The sequence below is a fragment of the Oncorhynchus clarkii genome, chromosome 32 (genome assembly GCF_045791955.1).
Source record: "Oncorhynchus clarkii lewisi isolate Uvic-CL-2024 chromosome 32, UVic_Ocla_1.0, whole genome shotgun sequence".
Lineage (NCBI taxonomy): Eukaryota > Metazoa > Chordata > Actinopteri > Salmoniformes > Salmonidae > Oncorhynchus > Oncorhynchus clarkii.
This window is the reverse complement of record NC_092178.1, coordinates 13,851,299-13,877,689: the sequence shown is the minus strand read 5'-3', so window position 1 is coordinate 13,877,689 and position 26,391 is coordinate 13,851,299. Positions and strand designations below refer to the sequence as shown.

Here is a 26,391-nt window from a genome sequence, read left to right as displayed (position 1 = left end):
GTGGAGAGGAAAACAGCCTAGTTTAAAGGGGAGATAAACACAGCCTAGTTTAAAGGGGAGAGGAACACAGCCTAGTTTAAAGGGGAAATAAAACACAGCCTAGTTTAAAGGGGAGAGGAACACAGCCTAGTTTAAAGGGGAGAAACACAGCCTAGTTTAAATGGGAGAAACACAGCCTAGTTTAAAGGGGAGAAAAACAGCCTAGTTTAAAGGGGAGAAACACAGCCTAGTTTAAAGGGGAGAGAAACACAGCCTAGTTTAAAGGGGAGAGAAACACAGCCTAGTTTAAAGGGGAGAGGAACACAGCCTAGTTTAAAGTGGAGAAACACAGCCGAGTTTAAAGGGGAGAAACACAGCCTAGTTTAAAGGGGAGAGAAACACAGCCTAGTTTAAAGGGGAGAAACACAGCCTAGTTTAAAGGGGAGAGAAACACAGTGTAGTTTAAAGGGGAGAAACACAGCCTAGTTTAAAGGGGAGAGAAACACAGCCTAGTTTAAAGGGAATAGAAACACAGCCTAGTTTAAAGGTGAGAGAAACACAGCCTAGTTTAAAGGGGAGAGAAACACAGCCTAGTTTAAAGGGGAGAGAAACACAGCCTAGTTTAAAGGGGAGAAACACAGCCTAGTTTAAAGGGGAGAAACAGAGCTTAGTTTAAAGGGGAGAGAAACACAGCCTAGTTTAAAGGGGAGAAACACAGCCTAGTTTAAAGGGGAGAGGAACACAGCCTAGTTTAAAGGGGAAATAAAACACAGCCTAGTTTAAAGGGGAAATAAAACACAGCCTAGTTTAAAGGGGAGAAACACAGCCTAGTTTAAAGGGGAGAAACACAGCCTAGTTTAAAGGGGAGAGAAACACAGCCTAGTTTAAAGGGGAGAAAAACAGCCTAGTTTAAAGGGGAGAGAAACACAGCCTAGTTTAAAGTGGAGAAACACAGCCTAGTTTAAAGTGGAGAAACACAGCCTAGTTTAAAGGGGAGAAAAACAGCCTAGTTTAAAGGGGAGAGGAAAACAGCCTAGTTTAAAGGGAATAGAAACACAGCATAGTTTAAAGGGAATAGAAACACAGCATAGTTTAAAGGGGAGAGAAACACAGCCTAGTTTAAAGGGAATAGAAACACAGCCTAGTTTAAAGGGGAGAGAAACACAGCCTAGTTTAAAGGGGAGAAACACAGCCTAGTTTAAAGGGGAGAAACACAGCCTAGTTTAAAGGGGAGAGAAACACAGCCTAGTTTAAAGGGGAGAAACACAGCCTAGTTTAAAGGGGAGAAACACAGCCTAGTTTAAAGGGGAGAAACACAGCCTAGTTTAAAGGGAATAGAAACACAGCCTAGTTTAAAGTGGAGAAACACAGCCTAGTTTAAAGGGGAGAAACACAGCTTAGTTTAAAGGGGAGAAACACAGCCTAGTTTAAAGGGGAGAAACACAGCCTAGTTTAAAGGGGAGAGAAACACAGCCTAGTTTAAAGGGAATAGAAACACAGCCTAGTTTAAAGGGGAGAAACACAGCCTAGTTTAAAGGGGAGAGAAACACAGCCTAGTTTAAAGGGGAGAAACACAGCCTAGTTTAAAGGGGAGAGAAACACAGCCTAGTTTAAAGGGGAGAAACACAGCCTAGTTTAAAGGGGAGAAACACAGCCTAGTTTAAAGGGGAGAAACACAGCCTAGTTTAAAGGGAATAGATACACAGCCTAGTTTAAAGTGGAGAAACACAGCCTAGTTTAAAGGGGAGAAACACAGCTTAGTTTAAAGGGGAGAAACACAGCCTAGTTTAAAGGTGAGAGAAACATAGCCTAGTTTAAAGGGGAGAGAAACACAGCCTAGTTTAAAGGTGAGAGAAACACAGCCTAGTTTAAAGGGGAGAGAAACACAGCCTCGTTTAAAGGGGAGAAACACAGCCTAGTTTAAAGGGGAGAAACACAGCTTAGTTTAAAGGGGAGAGAAACACAGCCTAGTTTAAAGAGGAGAGAAACACAGCCTAGTTTAAAGAGGAGAGAAACACAGCCTAGTTTAAAGGGGAGAGGAACACAGCCTAGTTTAAAGGGGAAATAAAACACAGCCTAGTTTAAAGGGGAAATAAAACACAGCATAGTTTAAAGGGGAGAAACACAGCCTAGTTTAAAGGGGAGAAACACAGCCTAGTTTAAAGGGGAGAAACACAGCCTAGTTTAAAGGGGAGAAAAACAGCCTAATTTAAAGGGGAGAGAAACACAGCCTAGTTTAAAGTGTAGAGGAACACAGCCTAGTTTAAAGGGAATAGAAACACAGCCTAGTTTAAAGTGGAGAAACACAGCCTAGTTTAAAGGGGAGAAACACAGCTTAGTTTAAAGGGGAGAAACACAGCCTAGTTTAAAGGTGAGAGAAACATAGCCTAGTTTAAAGGGGAGAGAAACACAGCCTAGTTTAAAGGGGAGAAACACAGCCTAGTTTAAAGGGGAGAGAAACACAGCCTAGTTTAAAGGGGAGAAACACAGCCTAGTTTAAAGGGGAGAAACACAGCCTAGTTTAAAGGGGAGAAACACAGCCTAGTTTAAAGGGAATAGAAACACAGCCTAGTTTAAAGTGGAGAAACACAGCCTAGTTTAAAGGGGAGAAACACAGCTTAGTTTAAAGGGGAGAAACACAGCCTAGTTTAAAGGTGAGAGAAACATAGCCTAGTTTAAAGGGGAGAGAAACACAGCCTAGTTTAAAGGTGAGAGAAACACAGCCTAGTTTAAAGGGGAGAGAAACACAGCCTCGTTTAAAGGGGAGAAACACAGCCTAGTTTAAAGGGGAGAAACACAGCTTAGTTTAAAGGGGAGAGAAACACAGCCTAGTTTAAAGAGGAGAGAAACACAGCCTAGTTTAAAGAGGAGAGAAACACAGCCTAGTTTAAAGGGGAGAGGAACACAGCCTAGTTTAAAGGGGAAATAAAACACAGCCTAGTTTAAAGGGGAAATAAAACACAGCATAGTTTAAAGGGGAGAAACACAGCCTAGTTTAAAGGGGAGAAACACAGCCTAGTTTAAAGGGGAGAAACACAGCCTAGTTTAAAGGGGAGAAAAACAGCCTAATTTAAAGGGGAGAGAAACACAGCCTAGTTTAAAGTGTAGAGGAACACAGCCTAGTTTAAAGGGGAGAAACACAGCCTAGTTTAAAGGGGAGAAACACAGCCTAGTTTAAAGGGGAGAAACACAGCCTAGTTTAAAGGGAATAGAAACACAGCCTAGTTTAAAGTGGAGAAACACAGCCTAGTTTAAAGGGGAGAAACACAGCTTAGTTTAAAGGGGAGAAACACAGCCTAGTTTAAAGGTGAGAGAAACATAGCCTAGTTTAAAGGGGAGAGAAACACAGCCTAGTTTAAAGGTGAGAGAAACACAGCCTAGTTTAAAGGGGAGAGAAACACAGCCTCGTTTAAAGGGGAGAAACACAGCCTAGTTTAAAGGGGAGAAACACAGCTTAGTTTAAAGGGGAGAGAAACACAGCCTAGTTTAAAGAGGAGAGAAACACAGCCTAGTTTAAAGAGGAGAGAAACACAGCCTAGTTTAAAGGGGAGAGGAACACAGCCTAGTTTAAAGGGGAAATAAAACACAGCCTAGTTTAAAGGGGAAATAAAACACAGCATAGTTTAAAGGGGAGAAACACAGCCTAGTTTAAAGGGGAGAAACACAGCCTAGTTTAAAGGGGAGAAACACAGCCTAGTTTAAAGGGGAGAAAAACAGCCTAATTTAAAGGGGAGAGAAACACAGCCTAGTTTAAAGTGTAGAGGAACACAGCCTAGTTTAAAGGGGAGAGAAACACAGCCTAGTTTAAAGGGGAGAGGAACACAGCCTAGTTTAAAGGGGAAATAAAACACAGCCTAGTTTAAAGGTGAGAGGAACACAGCCTAGTTTAAAGGGGAGAAACACAGCCTAGTTTAAAGGGGAGAAACACAGCCTAGTTTAAATGGAATAGAAACACAGCCTAGTTTAAAGTGGAGAAACACAGCCTAGTTTAAATGGGAGAAACACAGCCTAGTTTAAATGGAATAGAAACACAGCCTAGTTTAAAGGGGAGAAACACAGGCTAGTTTAAAGTGGAGAGAAACAGCCTAGTTTAAAGGGGGAAAACACAGCCTAGTTTAAAGGGGAGAAACACAGCTTAGTTTAAAGGGGAGAGAAACACAGGCTAGTTTAAAGTGGAGAGGAACACAGCCTAGTTTAAAGGGGAGAGAAACACAGCCTAGTTTAAAGGGGAGAGGAACACAGCCTAGTTTAAAGGGGAAATAAAACACAGCCTAGTTTAAAGGGGAGAGGAACACAGCCTAGTTTAAAGGGGAGAAACACAGCCTAGTTTAAATGGGAGAAACACAGATTAGTTTAAAGGGGAGAAAAACAGCCTAGTTTAAAGGGGAGAAACACAGCCCAGTTTAAATGGGAGAAACACAGCCTAGTTTAAAGGGGAGAAACACAGCCTAGTTTAAAGGGGAGAGAAACACAGCCTAGTTTAAAGGGGAGAGGAACACAGCCTAGTTTAAAGGGGAGAAAAACAGCCTAGTTTAAAGGGGAGAGAAACACAGCCTAGTTTAAAGTGGAGAAACACAGCCTAGTTTAAAGGTGAGAGAAACACAGCCTAGTTTAAAGGGGAGAGAAACACAGCCTAGTTTAAAGGGGAGAGAAACACAGCCTAGTTTAAAGGGGAGAAACACAGCTTAGTTTAATGGGGAGAGAAACACAGCCTAGTTTAAAGGGGAGAGGAACACAGCCTAGTTTAAAGGGGAAATAAAACACAGCCTAGTTTAAAGGGGAGAAACACAGCCTAGTATAAAGGGGAGAAACACAGCCTAGTTTAAAGGGGAGAAACACAGCCTAGTTTAAAGGGGAGAAAAACAGCCTAATTTAAAGGGGAGAGGAACACAGCCTAGTTTAAAGGGGAAATAAAACACAGCCTAGTTTAAAGGGGAGAGAAACACAGCCTAGTTTAAAGTGGAGAGGAACACAGCCTAGTTTAAAGGGGAGAAACAGCCTAGTTTAAATGGGAGAAAAACAGCCTAGTTTAAAGGGGAGAAACACAGCCTAGTTTAAAGGGGAGAAACACAGCCTAGTTTAAAGGGGAGAAACACAGCCTAGTTTCAAGGGGAGAGAAACACAGCCTAGTTTAAAGGGGAGAGAAACACAGCCTAGTTTAAAGGGGAGAGGAACACAGCCTAGTTTAAAGTGGAGAAACACAGCCGAGTTTAAAGGGGAGAAACACAGCCTAGTTTAAAGGGGAGAGAAACACAGCCTAGTTTAAAGGGGAGAAACACAGCCTAGTTTAAAGGGGAGAGAAACACAGTCTAGTTTAAAGGGGAGAAACACAGCCTAGTTTAAAGGGGAGAGAAACACAGCCTAGTTTAAAGGGAATAGAAACACAGCCTAGTTTAAAGGTGAGAGAAACACAGCCTAGTTTAAAGGGGAGAGAAACACAGCCTAGTTTAAAGGGGAGAAACACAGCCTAGTTTAAAGGGGAGAAACACAGCTTAGTTTAAAGGGGAGAGAAACACAGCCTAGTTTAAAGGGGAGAGAAACACAGCCTAGTTTAAAGGGGAGAGGAACACAGCCTAGTTTAAAGGGGAAATAAAACACAGCCTAGTTTAAAGGGGAAATAAAACACAGCCTAGTTTAAAGGGGAGAAACACAGCCTAGTTTAAAGGGGAGAAACACAGCCTAGTTTAAAGGGGAGAGAAACACAGCCTAGTTTAAAGGGGAGAAAAACAGCCTAGTTTAAAGGGGAGAGAAACACAGCCTAGTTTAAAGTGGAGAAACACAGCCTAGTTTAAAGGGGAGAAACACAGCCTAGTTTAAAGGGGAGAGGAACACAGCCTAGTTTAAAGGGGAGAAAAACAGCCTAGTTTAAAGGGGAGAGGAACACAGCCTAGTTTAAAGGGAATAGAAACACAGCCTTGTTTAAAGGGGAGAAACACAGCCTAGTTTAAAGGGGAGAGAAACACAGCCTAGTTTAAAGGGGAGAAACACAGCCTAGTTTAAAGGGGAGAGAAACACAGTCTAGTTTAAAGGGGAGAAACACAGCCTAGTTTAAAGGGGAGAGAAACACAGCCTAGTTTAAAGGGAATAGAAACACAGCCTAGTTTAAAGGTGAGAGAAACACAGCCTAGTTTAAAGGGGAGAGAAACACAGCCTAGTTTAAAGGGGAGAAACACAGCCTAGTTTAAAGGGGAGAAACACAGCTTAGTTTAAAGGGGAGAGAAACACAGCCTAGTTTAAAGGGGAGAGAAACACAGCCTAGTTTAAAGGGGAGAGGAACACAGCCTAGTTTAAAGGGGAAATAAAACACAGCCTAGTTTAAAGGGGAAATAAAACACAGCCTAGTTTAAAGGGGAGAAACACAGCCTAGTTTAAAGGGGAGAAACACAGCCTAGTTTAAAGGGGAGAGAAACACAGCCTAGTTTAAAGGGGAGAAAAACAGCCTAGTTTAAAGGGGAGAAACACAGCCTAGTTTAAAGGGGAGAGAAACACAGCCTAGTTTAAAGGGGAGAAAAACAGCCTAGTTTAAAGGGGAGAGAAACACAGCCTAGTTTAAAGTGGAGAAACACAGCCTAGTTTAAAGGGGAGAGGAACACAGCCTAGTTTAAAGGGGAGAAAAACAGCCTAGTTTAAAGGGGAGAGGAACACAGCCTAGTATAAAGGGAATAGAAACACAGCCTAGTTTAAAGGGGAGAAACACAGCCTAGTTTAAAGGGGAGAGAAACACAGCCTAGTTTAAAGGGAATAGAAACACAGCCTAGTTTAAAGGGGAGAAACACAGCCTAGTTTAAAGGGGAGAGAAACACAGCCTAGTTTAAAGGGGAGAAACACAGCCTAGTTTAAAGGGGAGAGAAACACAGCCCAGTTTAAAGGGGAGAAACACAGCCTAGTTTAAAGGGGAGAAACACAGCCTAGTTTAAAGGGAATAGAAACACAGCCTAGTTTAAAGTGGAGAAACACAGCCTAGTTTAAAGGGGAGAAACACAGCTTAGTTTAAAGGGGAGAAACACAGCCTAGTTTAAAGGGGAGAAACACAGCCTAGTTTAAAGGGGAGAGAAACACAGCCTAGTTTAAAGGGAATAGAAACACAGCCTAGTTTAAAGGGGAGAAACACAGCCTAGTTTAAAGGGGAGAGAAACACAGCCTAGTTTAAAGGGGAGAAACACAGCCTAGTTTAAAGGGGAGAAACACAGCCTAGTTTAAAGGGGAGAAACACAGCCTAGTTTAAAGGGGAGAGAAGCACAGCCTAGTTTAAAGTGGAGAAACACAGCCTAGTTTAAAGGGGAGAAACACAGCTTAGTTTAAAGGGGAGAAACACAGCCTAGTTTAAAGGTGAGAGAAACACAGCCTAGTTTAAAAGGTGAGAGAAACACAGCCTAGTTTAAAGGGGAGAGAAACACAGCCTAGTTTAAAGGGGAGAAACACAGCTTAATTTAAAGGGGAGAAACACAGCCTAGTTTAAAGGTGAGAGAAACACAGCCTAGTTTAAAGGTGAGAGAAACACAGCCTAGTTTAAAGGGGAGAGAAACACAGCCGCGTTTAAAGGGGAGAAACACAGCCTAGTTTAAAGGGGAGAAACACAGCTTAGTTTAAAGGGGAGAGAAACACAGCCTAGTTTAAAGAGGAGAGAAACACAGCCTAGTTTAAAGAGGAGAGAAACACAGCCTAGTTTAAAGGGGAGAGGAACACAGCCTAGTTTAAAGGGGAAATAAAACACAGCCTAGTTTAAAGGGGAAATAAAACACAGCCTAGTTTAAAGGGGAGAAACACAGCCTAGTTTAAAGGGGAGAAAAACACAGCCTAGTTTAAAGGGGAGAGAAACACAGCCTAGTTTAAAGGGGAGAAACACAGCCTAGTTTAAAGGGGAGAAACACAGCCTAGTTTAAAGGGGAGAAACACAGCCTAGTTTAAAGGGGAGAAACACAGCCTAGTTTAAAGGGAATAGAAACACAGCCTAGTTTAAAGTGGAGAAACACAGCCTAGTTTAAAGGGGAGAAACACAGCTTAGTTTAAAGGGAAGAAACACAGCCTAGTTTAAAGGTGAGAGAAACACAGCCTAGTTTAAAGGTGAGAGAAACACAGCCTAGTTTAAAGGGGAGAGGAACACAGCCTAGTTTAAAGGGGAGAAAAACAGCCTAGTTTAAAGGGGAGAGAAATACAGCCTAGTTTAAAGTGGAGAAACACAGCCTAGTTTAAAGGTGAGAGAAACACAGCCTAGTTTAAAGGGGAGAGAAACACAGCCTAGTTTAAAGAGGAGAGAAACACAGCCTAGTTTAAAGGGGAGAAACACAGCTTAGTTTAATGGGGAGAGAAACACAGCCTAGTTTAAAGGGGAGAGGAACACAGCCTAGTTTAAAGGGGAAATAAAACACAGCCTAGTTTAAAGGGGAGAAACACAGCCTAGTATAAAGGGGAGAAACACAGCCTAGTTTAAAGGGGAGAAACACAGCCTAGTTTAAAGGGGAGAAAAACAGCCTAATTTAAAGGGGAGAGGAACACAGCCTAGTTTAAAGGGGAAATAAAACACAGCCTAGTTTAAAGGGGAGAGAAACACAGCCTAGTTTAAAGTGGAGAGGAACACAGCCTAGTTTAAAGGGGAGAAACAGCCTAGTTTAAATGGGAGAAAAACAGCCTAGTTTAAAGGGGAGAAACACAGCCTAGTTTAAAGGGGAGAAACACAGCCTAGTTTAAAGGGGAGAAACACAGCCTAGTTTCAAGGGGAGAGAAACACAGCCTAGTTTAAAGGGGAGAGAAACACAGCCTAGTTTAAAGGGGAGAGGAACACAGCCTAGTTTAAAGTGGAGAAACACAGCCGAGTTTAAAGGGGAGAAACACAGCCTAGTTTAAAGGGGAGAGAAACACAGCCTAGTTTAAAGGGGAGAAACACAGCCTAGTTTAAAGGGGAGAGAAACACAGTCTAGTTTAAAGGGGAGAAACACAGCCTAGTTTAAAGGGGAGAGAAACACAGCCTAGTTTAAAGGGAATAGAAACACAGCCTAGTTTAAAGGTGAGAGAAACACAGCCTAGTTTAAAGGGGAGAGAAACACAGCCTAGTTTAAAGGGGAGAAACACAGCCTAGTTTAAAGGGGAGAAACACAGCTTAGTTTAAAGGGGAGAGAAACACAGCCTAGTTTAAAGGGGAGAGAAACACAGCCTAGTTTAAAGGGGAGAGGAACACAGCCTAGTTTAAAGGGGAAATAAAACACAGCCTAGTTTAAAGGGGAAATAAAACACAGCCTAGTTTAAAGGGGAGAAACACAGCCTAGTTTAAAGGGGAGAAACACAGCCTAGTTTAAAGGGGAGAGAAACACAGCCTAGTTTAAAGGGGAGAAAAACAGCCTAGTTTAAAGGGGAGAGAAACACAGCCTAGTTTAAAGTGGAGAAACACAGCCTAGTTTAAAGGGGAGAAACACAGCCTAGTTTAAAGGGGAGAGGAACACAGCCTAGTTTAAAGGGGAGAAAAACAGCCTAGTTTAAAGGGGAGAGGAACACAGCCTAGTTTAAAGGGAATAGAAACACAGCCTAGTTTAAAGGGGAGAAACACAGCCTAGTTTAAAGGGGAGAGAAACACAGCCTAGTTTAAAGGGGAGAAACACAGCCTAGTTTAAAGGGGAGAGAAACACAGTCTAGTTTAAAGGGGAGAAACACAGCCTAGTTTAAAGGGGAGAGAAACACAGCCTAGTTTAAAGGGAATAGAAACACAGCCTAGTTTAAAGGTGAGAGAAACACAGCCTAGTTTAAAGGGGAGAGAAACACAGCCTAGTTTAAAGGGGAGAGAAACACAGCCTAGTTTAAAGGGGAGAGGAACACAGCCTAGTTTAAAGTGGAGAAACACAGCCGAGTTTAAAGGGGAGAAACACAGCCTAGTTTAAAGGGGAGAGAAACACAGCCTAGTTTAAAGGGGAGAAACACAGCCTAGTTTAAAGGGGAGAGAAACACAGTCTAGTTTAAAGGGGAGAAACACAGCCTAGTTTAAAGGGGAGAGAAACACAGCCTAGTTTAAAGGGAATAGAAACACAGCCTAGTTTAAAGGTGAGAGAAACACAGCCTAGTTTAAAGGGGAGAGAAACACAGCCTAGTTTAAAGGGGAGAAACACAGCCTAGTTTAAAGGGGAGAAACACAGCTTAGTTTAAAGGGGAGAGAAACACAGCCTAGTTTAAAGGGGAGAGAAACACAGCCTAGTTTAAAGGGGAGAGGAACACAGCCTAGTTTAAAGGGGAAATAAAACACAGCCTAGTTTAAAGGGGAAATAAAACACAGCCTAGTTTAAAGGGGAGAAACACAGCCTAGTTTAAAGGGGAGAAACACAGCCTAGTTTAAAGGGGAGAGAAACACAGCCTAGTTTAAAGGGGAGAAAAACAGCCTAGTTTAAAGGGGAGAGAAACACAGCCTAGTTTAAAGTGGAGAAACACAGCCTAGTTTAAAGGGGAGAAACACAGCCTAGTTTAAAGGGGAGAGGAACACAGCCTAGTTTAAAGGGGAGAAAAACAGCCTAGTTTAAAGGGGAGAGGAACACAGCCTAGTTTAAAGGGAATAGAAACACAGCCTAGTTTAAAGGGGAGAAACACAGCCTAGTTTAAAGGGGAGAGAAACACAGCCTAGTTTAAAGGGGAGAGAAACACAGTCTAGTTTAAAGGGGAGAAACACAGCCTAGTTTAAAGGGGAGAGAAACACAGCCTAGTTTAAAGGGAATAGAAACACAGCCTAGTTTAAAGGTGAGAGAAACACAGCCTAGTTTAAAGGGGAGAGAAACACAGCCTAGTTTAAAGGGGAGAAACACAGCCTAGTTTAAAGGGGAGAAACACAGCTTAGTTTAAAGGGGAGAGAAACACAGCCTAGTTTAAAGGGGAGAGAAACACAGCCTAGTTTAAAGGGGAGAGGAACACAGCCTAGTTTAAAGGGGAAATAAAACACAGCCTAGTTTAAAGGGGAAATAAAACACAGCCTAGTTTAAAGGGGAGAAACACAGCCTAGTTTAAAGGGGAGAAACACAGCCTAGTTTAAAGGGGAGAGAAACACAGCCTAGTTTAAAGGGGAGAAAAACAGCCTAGTTTAAAGGGGAGAGAAACACAGCCTAGTTTAAAGGGGAGAAACACAGCCTAGTTTAAAGGGGAGAAACACAGCCTAGTTTAAAGGGGAGAGAAACACAGCCTAGTTTAAAGGGGAGAAAAACAGCCTAGTTTAAAGGGGAGAGAAACACAGCCTAGTTTAAAGTGGAGAAACACAGCCTAGTTTAAAGGGGAGAGGAACACAGCCTAGTTTAAAGGGGAGAAAAACAGCCTAGTTTAAAGGGGAGAGGAACACAGCCTAGTATAAAGGGAATAGAAACACAGCCTAGTTTAAAGGGGAGAAACACAGCCTAGTTTAAAGGGGAGAGAAACACAGCCTAGTTTAAAGGGAATAGAAAAACAGCCTAGTTTAAAGGGGAGAAACACAGCCTAGTTTAAAGGGGAGAGAAACACAGCCTAGTTTAAAGGGGAGAAACACAGCCTAGTTTAAAGGGGAGAGAAACACAGCCCAGTTTAAAGGGGAGAAACACAGCCTAGTTTAAAGGGGAGAAACACAGCCTAGTTTAAAGGGAATAGAAACACAGCCTAGTTTAAAGTGGAGAAACACAGCCTAGTTTAAAGGGGAGAAACACAGCTTAGTTTAAAGGGGAGAAACACAGCCTAGTTTAAAGGGGAGAAACACAGCCTAGTTTAAAGGGGAGAGAAACACAGCCTAGTTTAAAGGGAATAGAAACACAGCCTAGTTTAAAGGGGAGAAACACAGCCTAGTTTAAAGGGGAGAGAAACACAGCCTAGTTTAAAGGGGAGAAACACAGCCTAGTTTAAAGGGGAGAAACACAGCCTAGTTTAAAGGGGAGAAACACAGCCTAGTTTAAAGGGGAGAGAAGCACAGCCTAGTTTAAAGTGGAGAAACACAGCCTAGTTTAAAGGGGAGAAACACAGCTTAGTTTAAAGGGGAGAAACACAGCCTAGTTTAAAGGTGAGAGAAACACAGCCTAGTTTAAAAGGTGAGAGAAACACAGCCTAGTTTAAAGGGGAGAGAAACACAGCCTAGTTTAAAGGGGAGAAACACAGCTTAATTTAAAGGGGAGAAACACAGCCTAGTTTAAAGGTGAGAGAAACACAGCCTAGTTTAAAGGTGAGAGAAACACAGCCTAGTTTAAAGGGGAGAGAAACACAGCCGCGTTTAAAGGGGAGAAACACAGCCTAGTTTAAAGGGGAGAAACACAGCTTAGTTTAAAGGGGAGAGAAACACAGCCTAGTTTAAAGAGGAGAGAAACACAGCCTAGTTTAAAGAGGAGAGAAACACAGCCTAGTTTAAAGGGGAGAGGAACACAGCCTAGTTTAAAGGGGAAATAAAACACAGCCTAGTTTAAAGGGGAAATAAAACACAGCCTAGTTTAAAGGGGAGAAACACAGCCTAGTTTAAAGGGGAGAAAAACACAGCCTAGTTTAAAGGGGAGAGAAACACAGCCTAGTTTAAAGGGGAGAAACACAGCCTAGTTTAAAGGGGAGAAACACAGCCTAGTTTAAAGGGGAGAAACACAGCCTAGTTTAAAGGGGAGAAACACAGCCTAGTTTAAAGGGAATAGAAACACAGCCTAGTTTAAAGTGGAGAAACACAGCCTAGTTTAAAGGGGAGAAACACAGCTTAGTTTAAAGGGAAGAAACACAGCCTAGTTTAAAGGTGAGAGAAACACAGCCTAGTTTAAAGGTGAGAGAAACACAACCTAGTTTAAAGGTGAGAGAAACACAGCCTAGTTTAAATGGGAGAGAAACACAGCCTAGTTTAAAGGGGAGAAACACAGCCTAGTTTAAAGGGGAGAAACACAGCATAGTTTAAAGGGGAGAGAAACACAGCCTAGTTTAAAGAGGAGAGAAACACAGCCTAGTTTAAAGGGGAGAGGAACACAGCCTAGTTTAAAGGGGAAATAAAACACAGCCTAGTTTAAAGGGGAGAAACACAGCCTAGTTTAAAGGGGAGAAACACAGCCTAGTTTAAAGGGGAGAAACACAGCCTAGTTTAAAGGGGAGAAACACAGCCTAGTTTAAAGGGGAGAAAAACAGCCTAATTTAAAGGGGAGAGGAATACAGCCTAGTTTAAAGGGGAAATAAAACACAGCCTAGTTTAAAGGGGAGAGAAACACAGCCTAGTTTAAAGTGGAGAGGAACACAGCCTAGTTTAAAGGGGAGAGAAACACAGCCTAGTTTAAAGGGGAGAGGAACACAGCCTAGTTTAAAGGGGAAATAAAACACAGCCTAGTTTAAAGGTGAGAGGAACACAGCCTAGTTTAAAGGGGAGAAACACAGCCTAGTTTAAAGGGGAGAAACACAGCCTAGTTTAAAGGGGAGAAACACAGCCTAGTTTAAATGGAATAGAAACACAGCCTAGTTTAAAGGGGAGAAACACAGCCTAGTTTAAAGTGGAGAGAAACAGCCTAGTTTAAAGGGGAAAAACACAGCCTAGTTTAAAGGGGAGAAACACAGCTTAGTTTAAAGGGGAGAGAAACACAGCCTAGTTTAAAGGGGAGAGGAACACAGCCTAGTTTAAAGGGGAAATAAAACACAGCCTAGTTTAAAGGGGAGAGGAACACAGCCTAGTTTAAAGGGGAGAAACACAGCCTAGTTTAAATGGGAGAAACACAGATTAGTTTAAAGGGGAGAAAAACAGCCTAGTATAAAGGGGAGAAACACAGCCCAGTTTAAATGGGAGAAACACAGCCTAGTTTAAAGGGGAGAAACACAGCCTAGTTTAAAGGGGAGAGAAACACAGCCTAGTTTAAAGGGGAGAAAAACAGCCTAGTTTAAAGGGGAGAAACACAGCCTAGTTTAAAGGGGAGAGGAACACAGCCTAGTTTAAAGGGGAGAAAAACAGCCTAGTTTAAATGGGAGAGGAACACAGCCTAGTTTAAAGGGAATAGAAGCACAGCCTAGTTTAAAGGGGAGAAACACAGCCTAGTTTAAAGGGGAGAGAAACACAGCCTAGTTTAAAGGGAATAGAAACACAGCCTAGTTTAAAGGGGAGAAACACAGCCTAGTTTAAAGGGGAGAGAAACACAGCCTAGTTTAAAGGGGAGAAACACAGCCTAGTTTAAAGGGGAGAGAAACACAGCCCAGTTTAAAGGGGAGAAACACAGCCTAGTTTAAAGGGGAGAAACACAGCCTAGTTTAAAGGGGAGAAACACAGCCTAGTTTAAAAGGGAGAAACACAGCCTAGTTTAAAGGGAATAGAAACACAGCCTAGTTTAAAGTGGAGAAACACAGCCTAGTTTAAAGGGGAGAAACACAGCTTAGTTTAAAGGGGAGAAACACAGCCTAGTTTAAAGGGGAGAAACACAGCCTAGTTTAAAGGGGAGAGAAACACAGCCTAGTTTAAAGGGAATAGAAACACAGCCTAGTTTAAAGGGGAGAAACACAGCCTAGTTTAAAGGGGAGAGAAACACAGCCTAGTTTAAAGGGGAGAAGCACAGCCTAGTTTAAAGGGGAGAGAAACACAGCCTAGTTTAAATGGGAGAAACACAGCCTAGTTTAAAGGGGAGAAACACAGCCTAGTTTAAAGGGGAGAAACACAGCCTAGTTTAAATGGAATAGAAACACAGCCTAGTTTAAAGGGGAGAAACACAGCCTAGTTTAAAGTGGAGAGAAACAGCCTAGTTTAAAGGGGAAAAACACAGCCTAGTTTAAAGGGGAGAAACACAGCTTAGTTTAAAGGGGAGAGAAACACAGCCTAGTTTAAAGGGGAGAGGAACACAGCCTAGTTTAAAGGGGAAATAAAACACAGCCTAGTTTAAAGGGGAGAGGAACACAGCCTAGTTTAAAGGGGAGAAACACAGCCTAGTTTAAATGGGAGAAACACAGATTAGTTTAAAGGGGAGAAAAACAGCCTAGTATAAAGGGGAGAAACACAGCCCAGTTTAAATGGGAGAAACACAGCCTAGTTTAAAGGGGAGAAACACAGCCTAGTTTAAAGGGGAGAGAAACACAGCCTAGTTTAAAGGGGAGAAAAACAGCCTAGTTTAAAGGGGAGAAACACAGCCTAGTTTAAAGGGGAGAGGAACACAGCCTAGTTTAAAGGGGAGAAAAACAGCCTAGTTTAAATGGGAGAGGAACACAGCCTAGTTTAAAGGGAATAGAAGCACAGCCTAGTTTAAAGGGGAGAAACACAGCCTAGTTTAAAGGGGAGAGAAACACAGCCTAGTTTAAAGGGAATAGAAACACAGCCTAGTTTAAAGGGGAGAAACACAGCCTAGTTTAAAGGGGAGAGAAACACAGCCTAGTTTAAAGGGGAGAAACACAGCCTAGTTTAAAGGGGAGAGAAACACAGCCCAGTTTAAAGGGGAGAAACACAGCCTAGTTTAAAGGGGAGAAACACAGCCTAGTTTAAAGGGGAGAAACACAGCCTAGTTTAAAAGGGAGAAACACAGCCTAGTTTAAAGGGAATAGAAACACAGCCTAGTTTAAAGTGGAGAAACACAGCCTAGTTTAAAGGGGAGAAACACAGCTTAGTTTAAAGGGGAGAAACACAGCCTAGTTTAAAGGGGAGAAACACAGCCTAGTTTAAAGGGGAGAGAAACACAGCCTAGTTTAAAGGGAATAGAAACACAGCCTAGTTTAAAGGGGAGAAACACAGCCTAGTTTAAAGGGGAGAGAAACACAGCCTAGTTTAAAGGGGAGAAGTACAGCCTAGTTTAAAGGGGAGAGAAACACAGCCTAGTTTAAATGGGAGAAACACAGCCTAGTTTAAAGGGGAGAAACACAGCCTAGTTTAAAGGGGAGAAACACAGCCTAGTTTAAAGGGAATAGAAACACAGCCTAGTTTAAAGTGGAGAAACACAGCCTAGTTTAAAGGGGAGAAACACAGCTTAGTTTAAAGGTGAGAGAAACACAGCCTAGTTTAAAAGGTGAGAGAAACACAGCCTAGTTTAAAGGGGAGAAACACAGCCTAGTTTAAAGGGGAGAAACACAGCCTAGTTTAAAGGGAATAGAAACACAGCCTAGTTTAAAGTGGAGAAACACAGCCTAGTTTAAAGGGGAGAAACACAGCCTAGTTTAAAGGTGAGAGAAACACAGCCTAGTTTAAAAGGTGAGAGAAACACAGCCTAGTTTAAAGGGGAGAGAAACACAGCCTAGTTTAAAGGGGAGAAACACAGCTTAGTTTAAAGGGGAGAAACACAGCCTAGTTTAAAGGTGAGAGAAACACAGCCTAGTTTAAAGGTGAGAGAAACACAGCCTAGTTTAAAGGGGAGAGAAACACAGCCTCGTTTAAAGGGGAGAAACACAGCCTGGTTTAAAGGGGAGAAACACAGCTTAGTTTAAAGGGGAGAGAAACACAGCCTAGTTTAAAGAGGAGAGAAACACAGCCTAGTTTAAAGAGGAGAGAAACACAGCCTAGTTTAAAGGGGAGAGGAACACAGCCTAGTTTAAAGGGGAAATAAAACACAGCCTAGTTTAAAGGGGAAATAAAACACAGCCTAGTTTAAAGAGGAGAAACACAGCCTAGTTTAAAGGGGAGAAAAACACAGCCTAGTTTAAAGGGGAGAGAAACACAGCCTAGTTGAAAGGGGAGAAACACAGCCTAGTTTAAAGGGGAGAAACACAGCCTAGTTTAAAGGGGAGAAACACAGCCTAGTTTAAAAGGGAGAAACACAGCCTAGTTTAAAGGGAATAGAAACACAGCCTAGTTTAAAGTGGAGAAACACAGCCTAGTTTAAAGGGGAGAAACACAGCTTAGTTTAAAGGGGAGAAACACAGCCTAGTTTAAAGGGGAGAAACACAGCCTAGTTTAAAGGGGAGAGAAACACAGCCTAGTTTAAAGGGAATAGAAACACAGCCTAGTTTAAAGGGGAGAAACACAGCCTAGTTTAAAGGGGAGAGAAACACAGCCTAGTTTAAAGGGGAGAAGTACAGCCTAGTTTAAAGGGGAGAGAAACACAGCCTAGTTTAAATGGGAGAAACACAGCCTAGTTTAAAGGGGAGAAACACAGCCTAGTTTAAAGGGGAGAAACACAGCCTAGTTTAAAGGGAATAGAAACACAGCCTAGTTTAAAGTGGAGAAACACAGCCTAGTTTAAAGGGGAGAAACACAGCTTAGTTTAAAGGTGAGAGAAACACAGCCTAGTTTAAAAGGTGAGAGAAACACAGCCTAGTTTAAAGGGGAGAAACACAGCCTAGTTTAAAGGGGAGAAACACAGCCTAGTTTAAAGGGAATAGAAACACAGCCTAGTTTAAAGTGGAGAAACACAGCCTAGTTTAAAGGGGAGAAACACAGCCTAGTTTAAAGGTGAGAGAAACACAGCCTAGTTTAAAAGGTGAGAGAAACACAGCCTAGTTTAAAGGGGAGAGAAACACAGCCTAGTTTAAAGGGGAGAAACACAGCTTAGTTTAAAGGGGAGAAACACAGCCTAGTTTAAAGGTGAGAGAAACACAGCCTAGTTTAAAGGTGAGAGAAACACAGCCTAGTTTAAAGGGGAGAGAAACACAGCCTCGTTTAAAGGGGAGAAACACAGCCTGGTTTAAAGGGGAGAAACACAGCTTAGTTTAAAGGGGAGAGAAACACAGCCTAGTTTAAAGAGGAGAGAAACACAGCCTAGTTTAAAGAGGAGAGAAACACAGCCTAGTTTAAAGGGGAGAGGAACACAGCCTAGTTTAAAGGGGAAATAAAACACAGCCTAGTTTAAAGGGGAAATAAAACACAGCCTAGTTTAAAGAGGAGAAACACAGCCTAGTTTAAAGGGGAGAAAAACACAGCCTAGTTTAAAGGGGAGAGAAACACAGCCTAGTTGAAAGGGGAGAAACACAGCCTAGTTTAAAGGGGAGAGAAACACAGCCTAGTTTAAAGAGGAGAGAAACACAGCCTAGTTTAAAGGGGAGAAACACAGCCTAGTTTAAAGGGGAGAAACACAGCCTAGTTTAAAGGGAATAGAAACACAGCCTAGTTTAAAGTGGAGAAACACAGCCTAGTTTAAAGGGGAGAAACACAGCTTAGTTTAAAGGGAAGAAACACAGCCTAGTTTAAAGGTGAGAGAAACACAGCCTAGTTTAAAGGGGAGAGAAACACAGCCTAGTTTAAAGGTGAGAGAAACACAGCCTAGTTTAAAGGTGAGAGAAACACAGCCTAGTTTAAATGGGAGAGAAACACAGCCTAGTTTAAAGGGGAGAAACACAGCCTAGTTTAAAGGGGAGAAACACAGCATAGTTTAAAGGGGAGAGAAACACAGCCTAGTTTAAAGAGGAGAGAAACACAGCCTAGTTTAAAGGGGAGAGGAACACAGCCTAGTTTAAAGGGGAAATAAAACACAGCCTAGTTTAAAGGGGAGAAACACAGCCTAGTTTAAAGGGGAGAAACACAGCCTAGTTTAAAGGGGAGAAACACAGCCTAGTTTAAAGGGGAGAAACACAGCCTAGTTTAAAGGGGAGAAACACAGCCTAGTTTAAAGGGGAGAGAAACAGCCTAATTTAAAGGGGAGAGGAATACAGCCTAGTTTAAAGGGGAAATAAAACACAGCCTAGTTTAAAGGGGAGAGAAACACAGCCTAGTTTAAAGTGGAGAGGAACACAGCCTAGTTTAAAGGGGAGAGAAACACAGCCTAGTTTAAAGGGGAGAGGAACACAGCCTAGTTTAAAGGGGAAATAAAACACAGCCTAGTTTAAAGGTGAGAGGAACACAGCCTAGTTTAAAGGGGAGAAACACAGCCTAGTTTAAAGGGGAGAAACACAGCCTAGTTTAAAGGGGAGAAACACAGCCTAGTTTAAATGGAATAGAAACACAGCCTAGTTTAAAGTGGAGAAACACAGCCTAGTTTAAAGGGGAGAAACACAGCCTAGTTTAAATGGAATAGAAACACAGCCTAGTTTAAAGGGGAGAAACACAGCCTAGTTTAAAGTGGAGAGAAACAGCCTAGTTTAAAGGGGAAAAACACAGCCTAGTTTAAAGGGGAGAAACACAGCTTAGTTTAAAGGGGAGAGAAACACAGGCTAGTTTAAAGTGGAGAGGAACACAGCCTAGTTTAAAGGGGAGAGAAACACAGCCTAGTTTAAAGGGGAGAGGAACACAGCCTAGTTTAAAGGGGAAATAAAACACAGCCTAGTTTAGAGGGGAGAGGAACACAGCCTAGTTTAAAGGGGAGAAACACAGCCTAGTTTAAATGGGAGAAACACAGATTAGTTTAAAGGGGAGAAAAACAGCCTAGTTTAAAGGGGAGAAACACAGCCCAGTTTAAATGGGAGAAACACAGCCTAGTTTAAAGGGGAGAAACACAGCCTAGTTTAAAGGGGAGAGAAACACAGCCTAGTTTAAAGGGGAGAGGAACACAGCCTAGTTTAAATGGGAGAAACACAGCCTAGTTTAAAGGGGAGAAAAACAGCCTAGTTTAAAGGGGAGAGAAACACAGCCTAGTTTAAAGGGGAGAGGAACACAGCCTAGTTTAAAGGGGAGAAAAACAGCCTAGTTTAAAGGGGAGAAACACAGCCTAGTTTAAAGGGGAGAAACACAGCCTAGTTTAAAGGGGAGAGAAACACAGCCTAGTTTAAATGGAATAGAAACACAGCCTAGTTTAAAGGGGAGAAACACAGCCTAGTTTAAAGGGGAGAAACACAGCCTAGTTTAAAGGGAATAGAAACACAGCCTAGTTTAAAGGGGAGAAACACAGCCTAGTTTAAAGGGGAGAAACACAGCCTAGTTTAAAGTGGAGAAACACAGCCTAGTTTAAAGGGGAGAAACACAGCCTAGTTTAAAGGGGAGAAACAGCCTAGTTTAAAGGGGAGAAAAACAGCCTAGTTTAAAGGGGAGACACAGCCTACTTTAAAGGGGAGAAACAGCCTACTTTAAAGGGGAGAAACAGCCTACTTTAAAGAGGAGAAACAGCCTACTTTAAAGGGGAGAAACAGCCTACTTTAAAGGGGAGAAACAGCCTACTTTAAAGGGGAGAAACAGCCTACTTTAAAGGGGAGAAACACAGCCTAGTTTAAAGGGGAGAAACACAGCCTAGTTTAAAGGGGAGAAACACAGCCTAGTTTAAAGGGGAGAAACACAGCCTAGTTTAAATGGAATAGAAACACAGCCTAGTTTAAAGAGGAGAAACACAGCCTAGTTTAAAGGGGAGAGAAACACAGCCTACTTTAAAGGGGAGAAAAACAGCCTAGTTTAAAGGGGAGAAACACAGCCTAGTTTAAAGGGGAGAGAAACACAGCCTACTTTAAAGGGGAGAAAAACAGCCTAGTTTAAAGGGGAGAAACACAGCCTAGTTTAAAGGGGAGAGAAACACAGCCTAGTTTAAAGGGGAGAGGAACACAGCCTAGTTTAAAGGGGAGAAACAAAGCCTAGTTTAAAGGGGAGAGGAACACAGCCTAGTTTAAAGGGGAGAGAAAAACAGCCTAGTTTAAAGGGGAGAAACACAGCCTAGTTTAAAGGGGAGAGGAACACAGCCTAGTTTAAAGGGGAGAGAAAAACAGCCTAGTTTAAAGGGGAGAAAAACAGCCTAGTTTAAAGGGGAGGAACACAGCCTAGTTTAAATGGGAGAAACACAGCCTAGTTTAAAGGGAATAGAAACACAGCCTAGTTTAAAGTGGAGAAACACAGCCTAGTTTAAAGGGGAGAAACACAGCCTAGTTTAAAGGGAATAGAAACACAGCCTAGTTTAAAGGGGAGAAACACAGCCTAGTTTAAAGGGAATAGAAACACAGCCTAGTTTAAAGGGAATAGAAACACAGCCTAGTTTAAAGGGGAGAAACACAGCCTAGTTTAAAGGGGAGAGAAACACAGCCTAGTTTAAAGGGGAGAAACACAGCCTAGTTTAAAGGGGAGAGAAACACAGCCTAGTTTAAAGGGGAGAAACACAGCCTAGTTTAAAGGGAATAGAAACACAGCCTAGTTTAAAGGGGAGAAACACAGTCTAGTTTAAAGTGGAGAAACACAGCCTAGTTTAAAGGGGAGAGAAACACAGCCTAGTTTAAATGGGAGAAACACAGCCTAGTTTAAAGGGAAGAATAATCAACTTTTTTTCCCACCTCCTGCTAAATGAAGGGAGAGAGATGTAATGATATGGAAGGCATATGTTGTTAAGTGACGGCTGAGTAAGAGAGGACAGAACATCATAACTCCAAACATAACCTACACCGTAAAACTGTCATACACAATCACACTCTCCCTCCCTCCTTTTCTCATTCCCTTCCTCCGTCCTTCTCTCTCTCTGTATCTCTCTCTCTCTGTCTCTCTCCCTCCCTCCTTTTCTCATTCCCTTCCTCCGTCCTTCTCTCTCTCTCTCATCTCTCCCTCCCTCCTTTTCTCATTCCCTTCCTCCGTCCTTCTCTCTCTCTGTCTCTCTCCCTCCCTCCTTTTCTCATTCCCTTCCTCCGTCCTTCTCTCTCTCTCCCGCTTCTTACTTTCCACATCCCTCCATCTCCCTCCCTCCCTACAGATCTCTCTCTCTCTCTTCGTCACACAACACCTAACCAGATGATTTAATATGTCATATTGTCCTCAATATTCTAAATTAGTGTTGTGTTCAAACTCAGGTGCCATTCACTCTAACCAGATCTCCCTAGAGACAGCCTTGGCTGAGAGTTTCTGAAACAGACCATGATTTACTCAACAACGCGAGTCATCCTATGGAGCTAAACCACAGGCTAGTGTTACCTTAATGACAACATCCACTTTTAATGCAATAACAATGTTTGGAGTGATAAGGATTGTTTGTTTGATGACAATGTTCTGTGCAAGGGTGATAATGTTTTTAGCATGATGATAGTAATTGGTGTTATGATGATATTATGAATGAGGTTAATGCACGTAAGGCCTATTCAGAATGTGGATGACATTCTATAACACCTTATAACGTATCTAACTCTTATCAAGGGAGAACATTCTTTATGCCCAAGTGTCTCTTTTAATGACAAGGTAGGGTGGGCCAGTTTATAATTCAGTGTGTGCGTGCACAATTGTGTGTGTGTGTTTGTGCATATCTATGTACTTGCGCGTTAGTCTAATGGGGAGGTTTGAACACATAAATAATTTGTTAATTATATAGTGGAGGGTTGTAGGTGACTGGAGTTTGGTTTGGAGTGTTCAGACTCAGGAGTGATGGTAAAGAATAATCACAGACCAAGCTTCCATCCATCACGGCTCAGAGGCGTGTGCACACGGTCCGATGACACGTTAATTACATGCTTACTAAACAGGTTTCTCCCAGCTAACGTCACAAACGTGCCACAACTCCACTACCTCCTGAATCAGGGGCTTTTTCAGAAGCATAAAGTTGTGTGTGTGTGGTGTGTACGTGTGGTGTGTGTGTGTGTTTTACATCATAAGAGTTGATACAAGTGCTTTGGAGCTTCTAAAAACTAAAATCTCATTCCAATATTATTGTGTTTGATACATGGGTAAGTGTATGACTATCAACATGCAGCATCACCTGGGCCTTGTGTTGCCATTCCTAATCCCTGTGTTCACATACCTGAGTTTTAGAAGAAAGTGTCAATGACAGTATACAGCCAGTAGGGGGAGCCTGTACCTAACCTACATATTGCATGTCAGAGAGCCTCAGGGTCTGTGTGTGTCACTGTGTGTGTGTGTGTGTCTCTGGCGTGTGTGTGTCTCTGTGTGTGTGTGTGTGTCTCTGTGTGTGTGTGTGTCTCTATGCGTGTGTGTCTATGTGTGTGTGTGTGTGTGTGTGTGTGTGTCTCTCTGTGTGTGTCTGTGTGTGTGTCTCTCTGTGTGTGTGTGTCTCTGTGTGTGTCAAGGGTAGTGTGAGTAAGTGCTGTGAAGAAGAAGCTGTGCTAGATGTATGTGTCTGGAGCTCTCTCAGTAGTGCATTCACACACACACAACGAGAGAAAGACCCTCACATAGTAGTGTCACATGGGGCTTCACCATCACAGACTCCATTAGCGCAGATTAACCAATCTACATTTTCCAAATAAACCCACCATCTTGATTCATTTGTAATTGAGCTGGGTGGATTTGAAGTAACTTCTTAAAGGATGATAAAATGCTTTGTGTCTTTATGAGACATTACGTTTCCTCGTTCACATTTCCTGTTAATTAAGTGTGAGATTTGATGGGCCCTGATGAAAGAGAGGAGAGAGGGAGGGGGCAACAAGAAAGGGAGAGGTGGAAGAGGGAGATGGAAAGAGATAAATAAATAAGGATGTGTGTGTGAGAGACCGAGCACAAAATACCCCCCAGCAAGACCTGTCTGTTCTCCCTGCCTCCCCCACCTCCCTCTGCACATTAAATAACCACACCACAGCTACTGGAAACATCTCTGTGGTAGGAAAGAGGGAAGGAAAGAAGGAGAAGAGAATCTGGTTGATGAAAGAGGAGAAGAAAGACATTTTAGTTGGTGGGTCATGAGGAAGCATTAATACACTTACAAAACGGATCCCAACATTTTATTTTTTATATATTTTTCACCAAAAAAGCTAGAATTTTTGTGTTGCAAGAGTGCAGTTACCTTCTAACATTAACGTACCCTCAAACACACCTCTGAATTTTGATGTGTCACTATGCTACATAGAACAAGTGGTCCCATTAGCCTGTTTGTACAAGTTGGAATGACAGGCAGCAAACTCAGTTTGCCTAATAATGCCATGACTGCTCCATCTAGCCAACTATCAAATTAGCTGCAATTGATGTCATTCTAGTGCTTCCACTCTTGGGTGCTGGCTGATCATGCGTCCACAATTTGCTAGCTAGTGGATATTGCCTGGCCAGTGAGCTAGCTAGCTACATTTCAGGCAGTTAGCTATCCTCCGGTTGTAAGTTACTAATAGTGCTGAGTGATTAGTGCTTCTTGAGGTAGGTTCAGTTATTAAAAAATAATCACGGTCTTCGATTTCTGTTTAAATTTTCTTAAACATTAAATTATTTTAGCAATTAAAAAAAAATAGAAATTCCAAAACCCAAAATTATGAACATTCAATTGCCAAAACATTGAAACATTTCATTGTCTCTGTCAGGTCCACAGTGGGTGGAAAATGAGGATAATAATATCAAATAATAAAATACTTCAGTTGTGTTTTTTACTTATTTTTCATTTGATTACTTTAGTATTTTTCATTCCTTAAAGTCATAATCTCATGTCTGCTCAGGCAGTAGCATCCAGCCAGTCAGACAATGTTATCTCTGCTCCCCATACTGTACTGTCTTCAGTCATCCTATTTAGCTAGGCTAGCCTGCCTAAGCATGCTGCAGCGCTTTCTGATGAAATCATTTTAATAGTTCTTCAAAGTAGATAAGGCAATACTTTCAAGACTACTTATTACCAACTACTACAAATATCAACCGGGTAGAGCGATCTCACGATGCGGTCTGTGTGTAGGCTATCCGTCTCAGTCAGAGCCGGGAAGAGAATCCGCAATGGATTATGGTCATTGTAGTTAATTGCCACATTTCTGCACTGAACTACGTTGAATATTTGTTTAATGAAAACAACAACGCCCTTCAGCCCAACGTCCCACATAGTTATTGACTTAATTTCTCTTGTGAATTATTTGAATTATCTCAAGAGAAATAGCATAACAAAACAAAAAAATTGAGGTAAGTGGAATTCAAGTAATTGAACCCGACATCAGTCAATCAGTCCGCTATTTGTATTTATTAGGGATCACCATTAGCTCTTCCTGGGGTCCAAACACATTAGGGCACTTACATATAAAACAAAATAATAAACAGTACATCATATAACATTATTACACCACTACATATATACACAATACAAAATGTATAATACCATCATTCAACAATATTACAATATACGTGTGTATATTGTATAATATGTGCGTCTGTACCTTTGTGTGTGTCTCGTCACAGTCTCCTCTGTTCCATAAGGTGTATTTTTACCTGTTTTTAAAATCTGATTCTACTGCTTGCAGCAGTTACCTGATGTGGAATAGAGTCACATGTAGTCATGGCTCTATATAGTTTAATAACCCTCCCACAAAACCTATGAGTTTAACATATTTGTCTGAAAACAAACTAGCTATGCAGGTTGGCTCATCTTCCACTGTTTGCTGATCATGCATCCACGATTTGTTGGCTACTGCCTGCTCAGTGAGTGACCAGAATGCTAGCTAGCTAGATTTAAGCCAGTTAGCAAACCCCCAAAATGCGGTAGTCACTGTCAGTTGATTAAATGGCTGTGAGTTGAGTGCAGCTAGCTAGCTAGCTAGTATCGCAAACTAGCTAACATTTCATTAGCTAGCTCAACTGTTGTATTAGAAAATGTCTGAGATGACACAAATCCTGTATGTTACTGGGGTGTAGAATTGTTAGTCGCCGTCTTTTAATTTTAAGATAACTATCATTGAACTGGGTGGTTACTACTGATCTGAGGTTAGAGAAATTTTCCGCCATTTTTTGGGGTTAGAGCTCGGAGTTGGGCATATTTGTTATCATATTAAAATTACAACTGGCCACAGACAAGGGAAGCAGGGGTGCTGCAGCACCCCCTGATAAATTTCAATAAATAACAAATATTTTGACAATTATTATAAGAAAAAATTCAATCCACAAAACGTGTGAACTAGGCCTTTATTACTCCTGTGTGAGCGGAGAAACACAGTCATCAGCAGAGCGAAGAAAGACACTCTTCAGAAGCCCCCCCACCAAAAAATCTGGGGGGTGACACACGGTGTGATGTTACCTTAAAGATGCCCACCCAGTCTTTGGGGTTGGGGGTGATGTAGGAGGTGAGGGTGTAGCGACACTCCAGTGCCTCCTGGGGCAGGAAGCTCTTCCTAACATTCTGGAAGATAACATGAGCAAAGTTTGATGTTTCCATGACACCAATGCCACTGGTGGGCGAAGAGCCCACCACCTGGAACGAGGACATATCCTGCTTGTCACTTCATTTGTCTGACCTGCTGGGAGAAATAAGGAAGCGAGAGAATATGGAGAGAGAAAATAGTGAGGGGATATGAAAACAAGCCTGGCATGCATATTTTCTCCTCTCACTAACACACACACCTCCAATTTAACCTAGCAAATGTACATTTGACCCATTTACAATAACATTTGAATTGATCGAGTCCCACTGTTAGGTTGTTTGATCTACATGTGGGCTTTAGTGAACTGAAATGTAAAATGGAATAATTCCAAGCCTGCCTACGCATGTTGAAATGACGATATGATGGCAAACGTCAGACTGCATAAGATCACGTTAACTATAAAACACACTATGTTATAGTAAAGCAGCAAAGAGCTGAAGCGAGTGTGCGCCAAAACAAGGACGACCTAATTAATGTAGCTCGCAACACAGCAAGCACAGGTGGCATTTTCACACGCACGGAGAGCGGCTAGCTATAAGAGCCTGTATCTGACAAAAACACATTTAGGATGATTAGCTACCTAGATATACTGTTCGCATAGATAACGATTCCCTAAAGTAACGTTCATTGTCATTGACAACT

The 26,391-nt window shown here is 42.1% G+C and overlaps 1 protein-coding gene across 4 annotated transcripts in view; it reads right to left on the bottom strand.

The window, feature by feature from the left end:
• Nucleotides 1-26,391, bottom strand: part of LOC139391581 (tax1-binding protein 1 homolog A-like) — a 109,976-nt gene that overhangs the window by 83,294 nt on the left and 291 nt on the right. For 3 of the 4 annotated variants that reach the window (XM_071138944.1, XM_071138946.1, XM_071138948.1), the window contains exon 2: nucleotides 25,626-25,842. In XM_071138944.1, the coding sequence (XP_070995045.1) occupies nucleotides 25,626-25,814 (189 nt within the window). In that variant the 5' untranslated portion in view covers nucleotides 25,815-25,842. Of the gene's footprint in view, nucleotides 1-25,625; nucleotides 25,846-26,391 lie in introns of all 4 variants that reach the window. The other variant, XM_071138945.1, reaches the window with a different exon arrangement.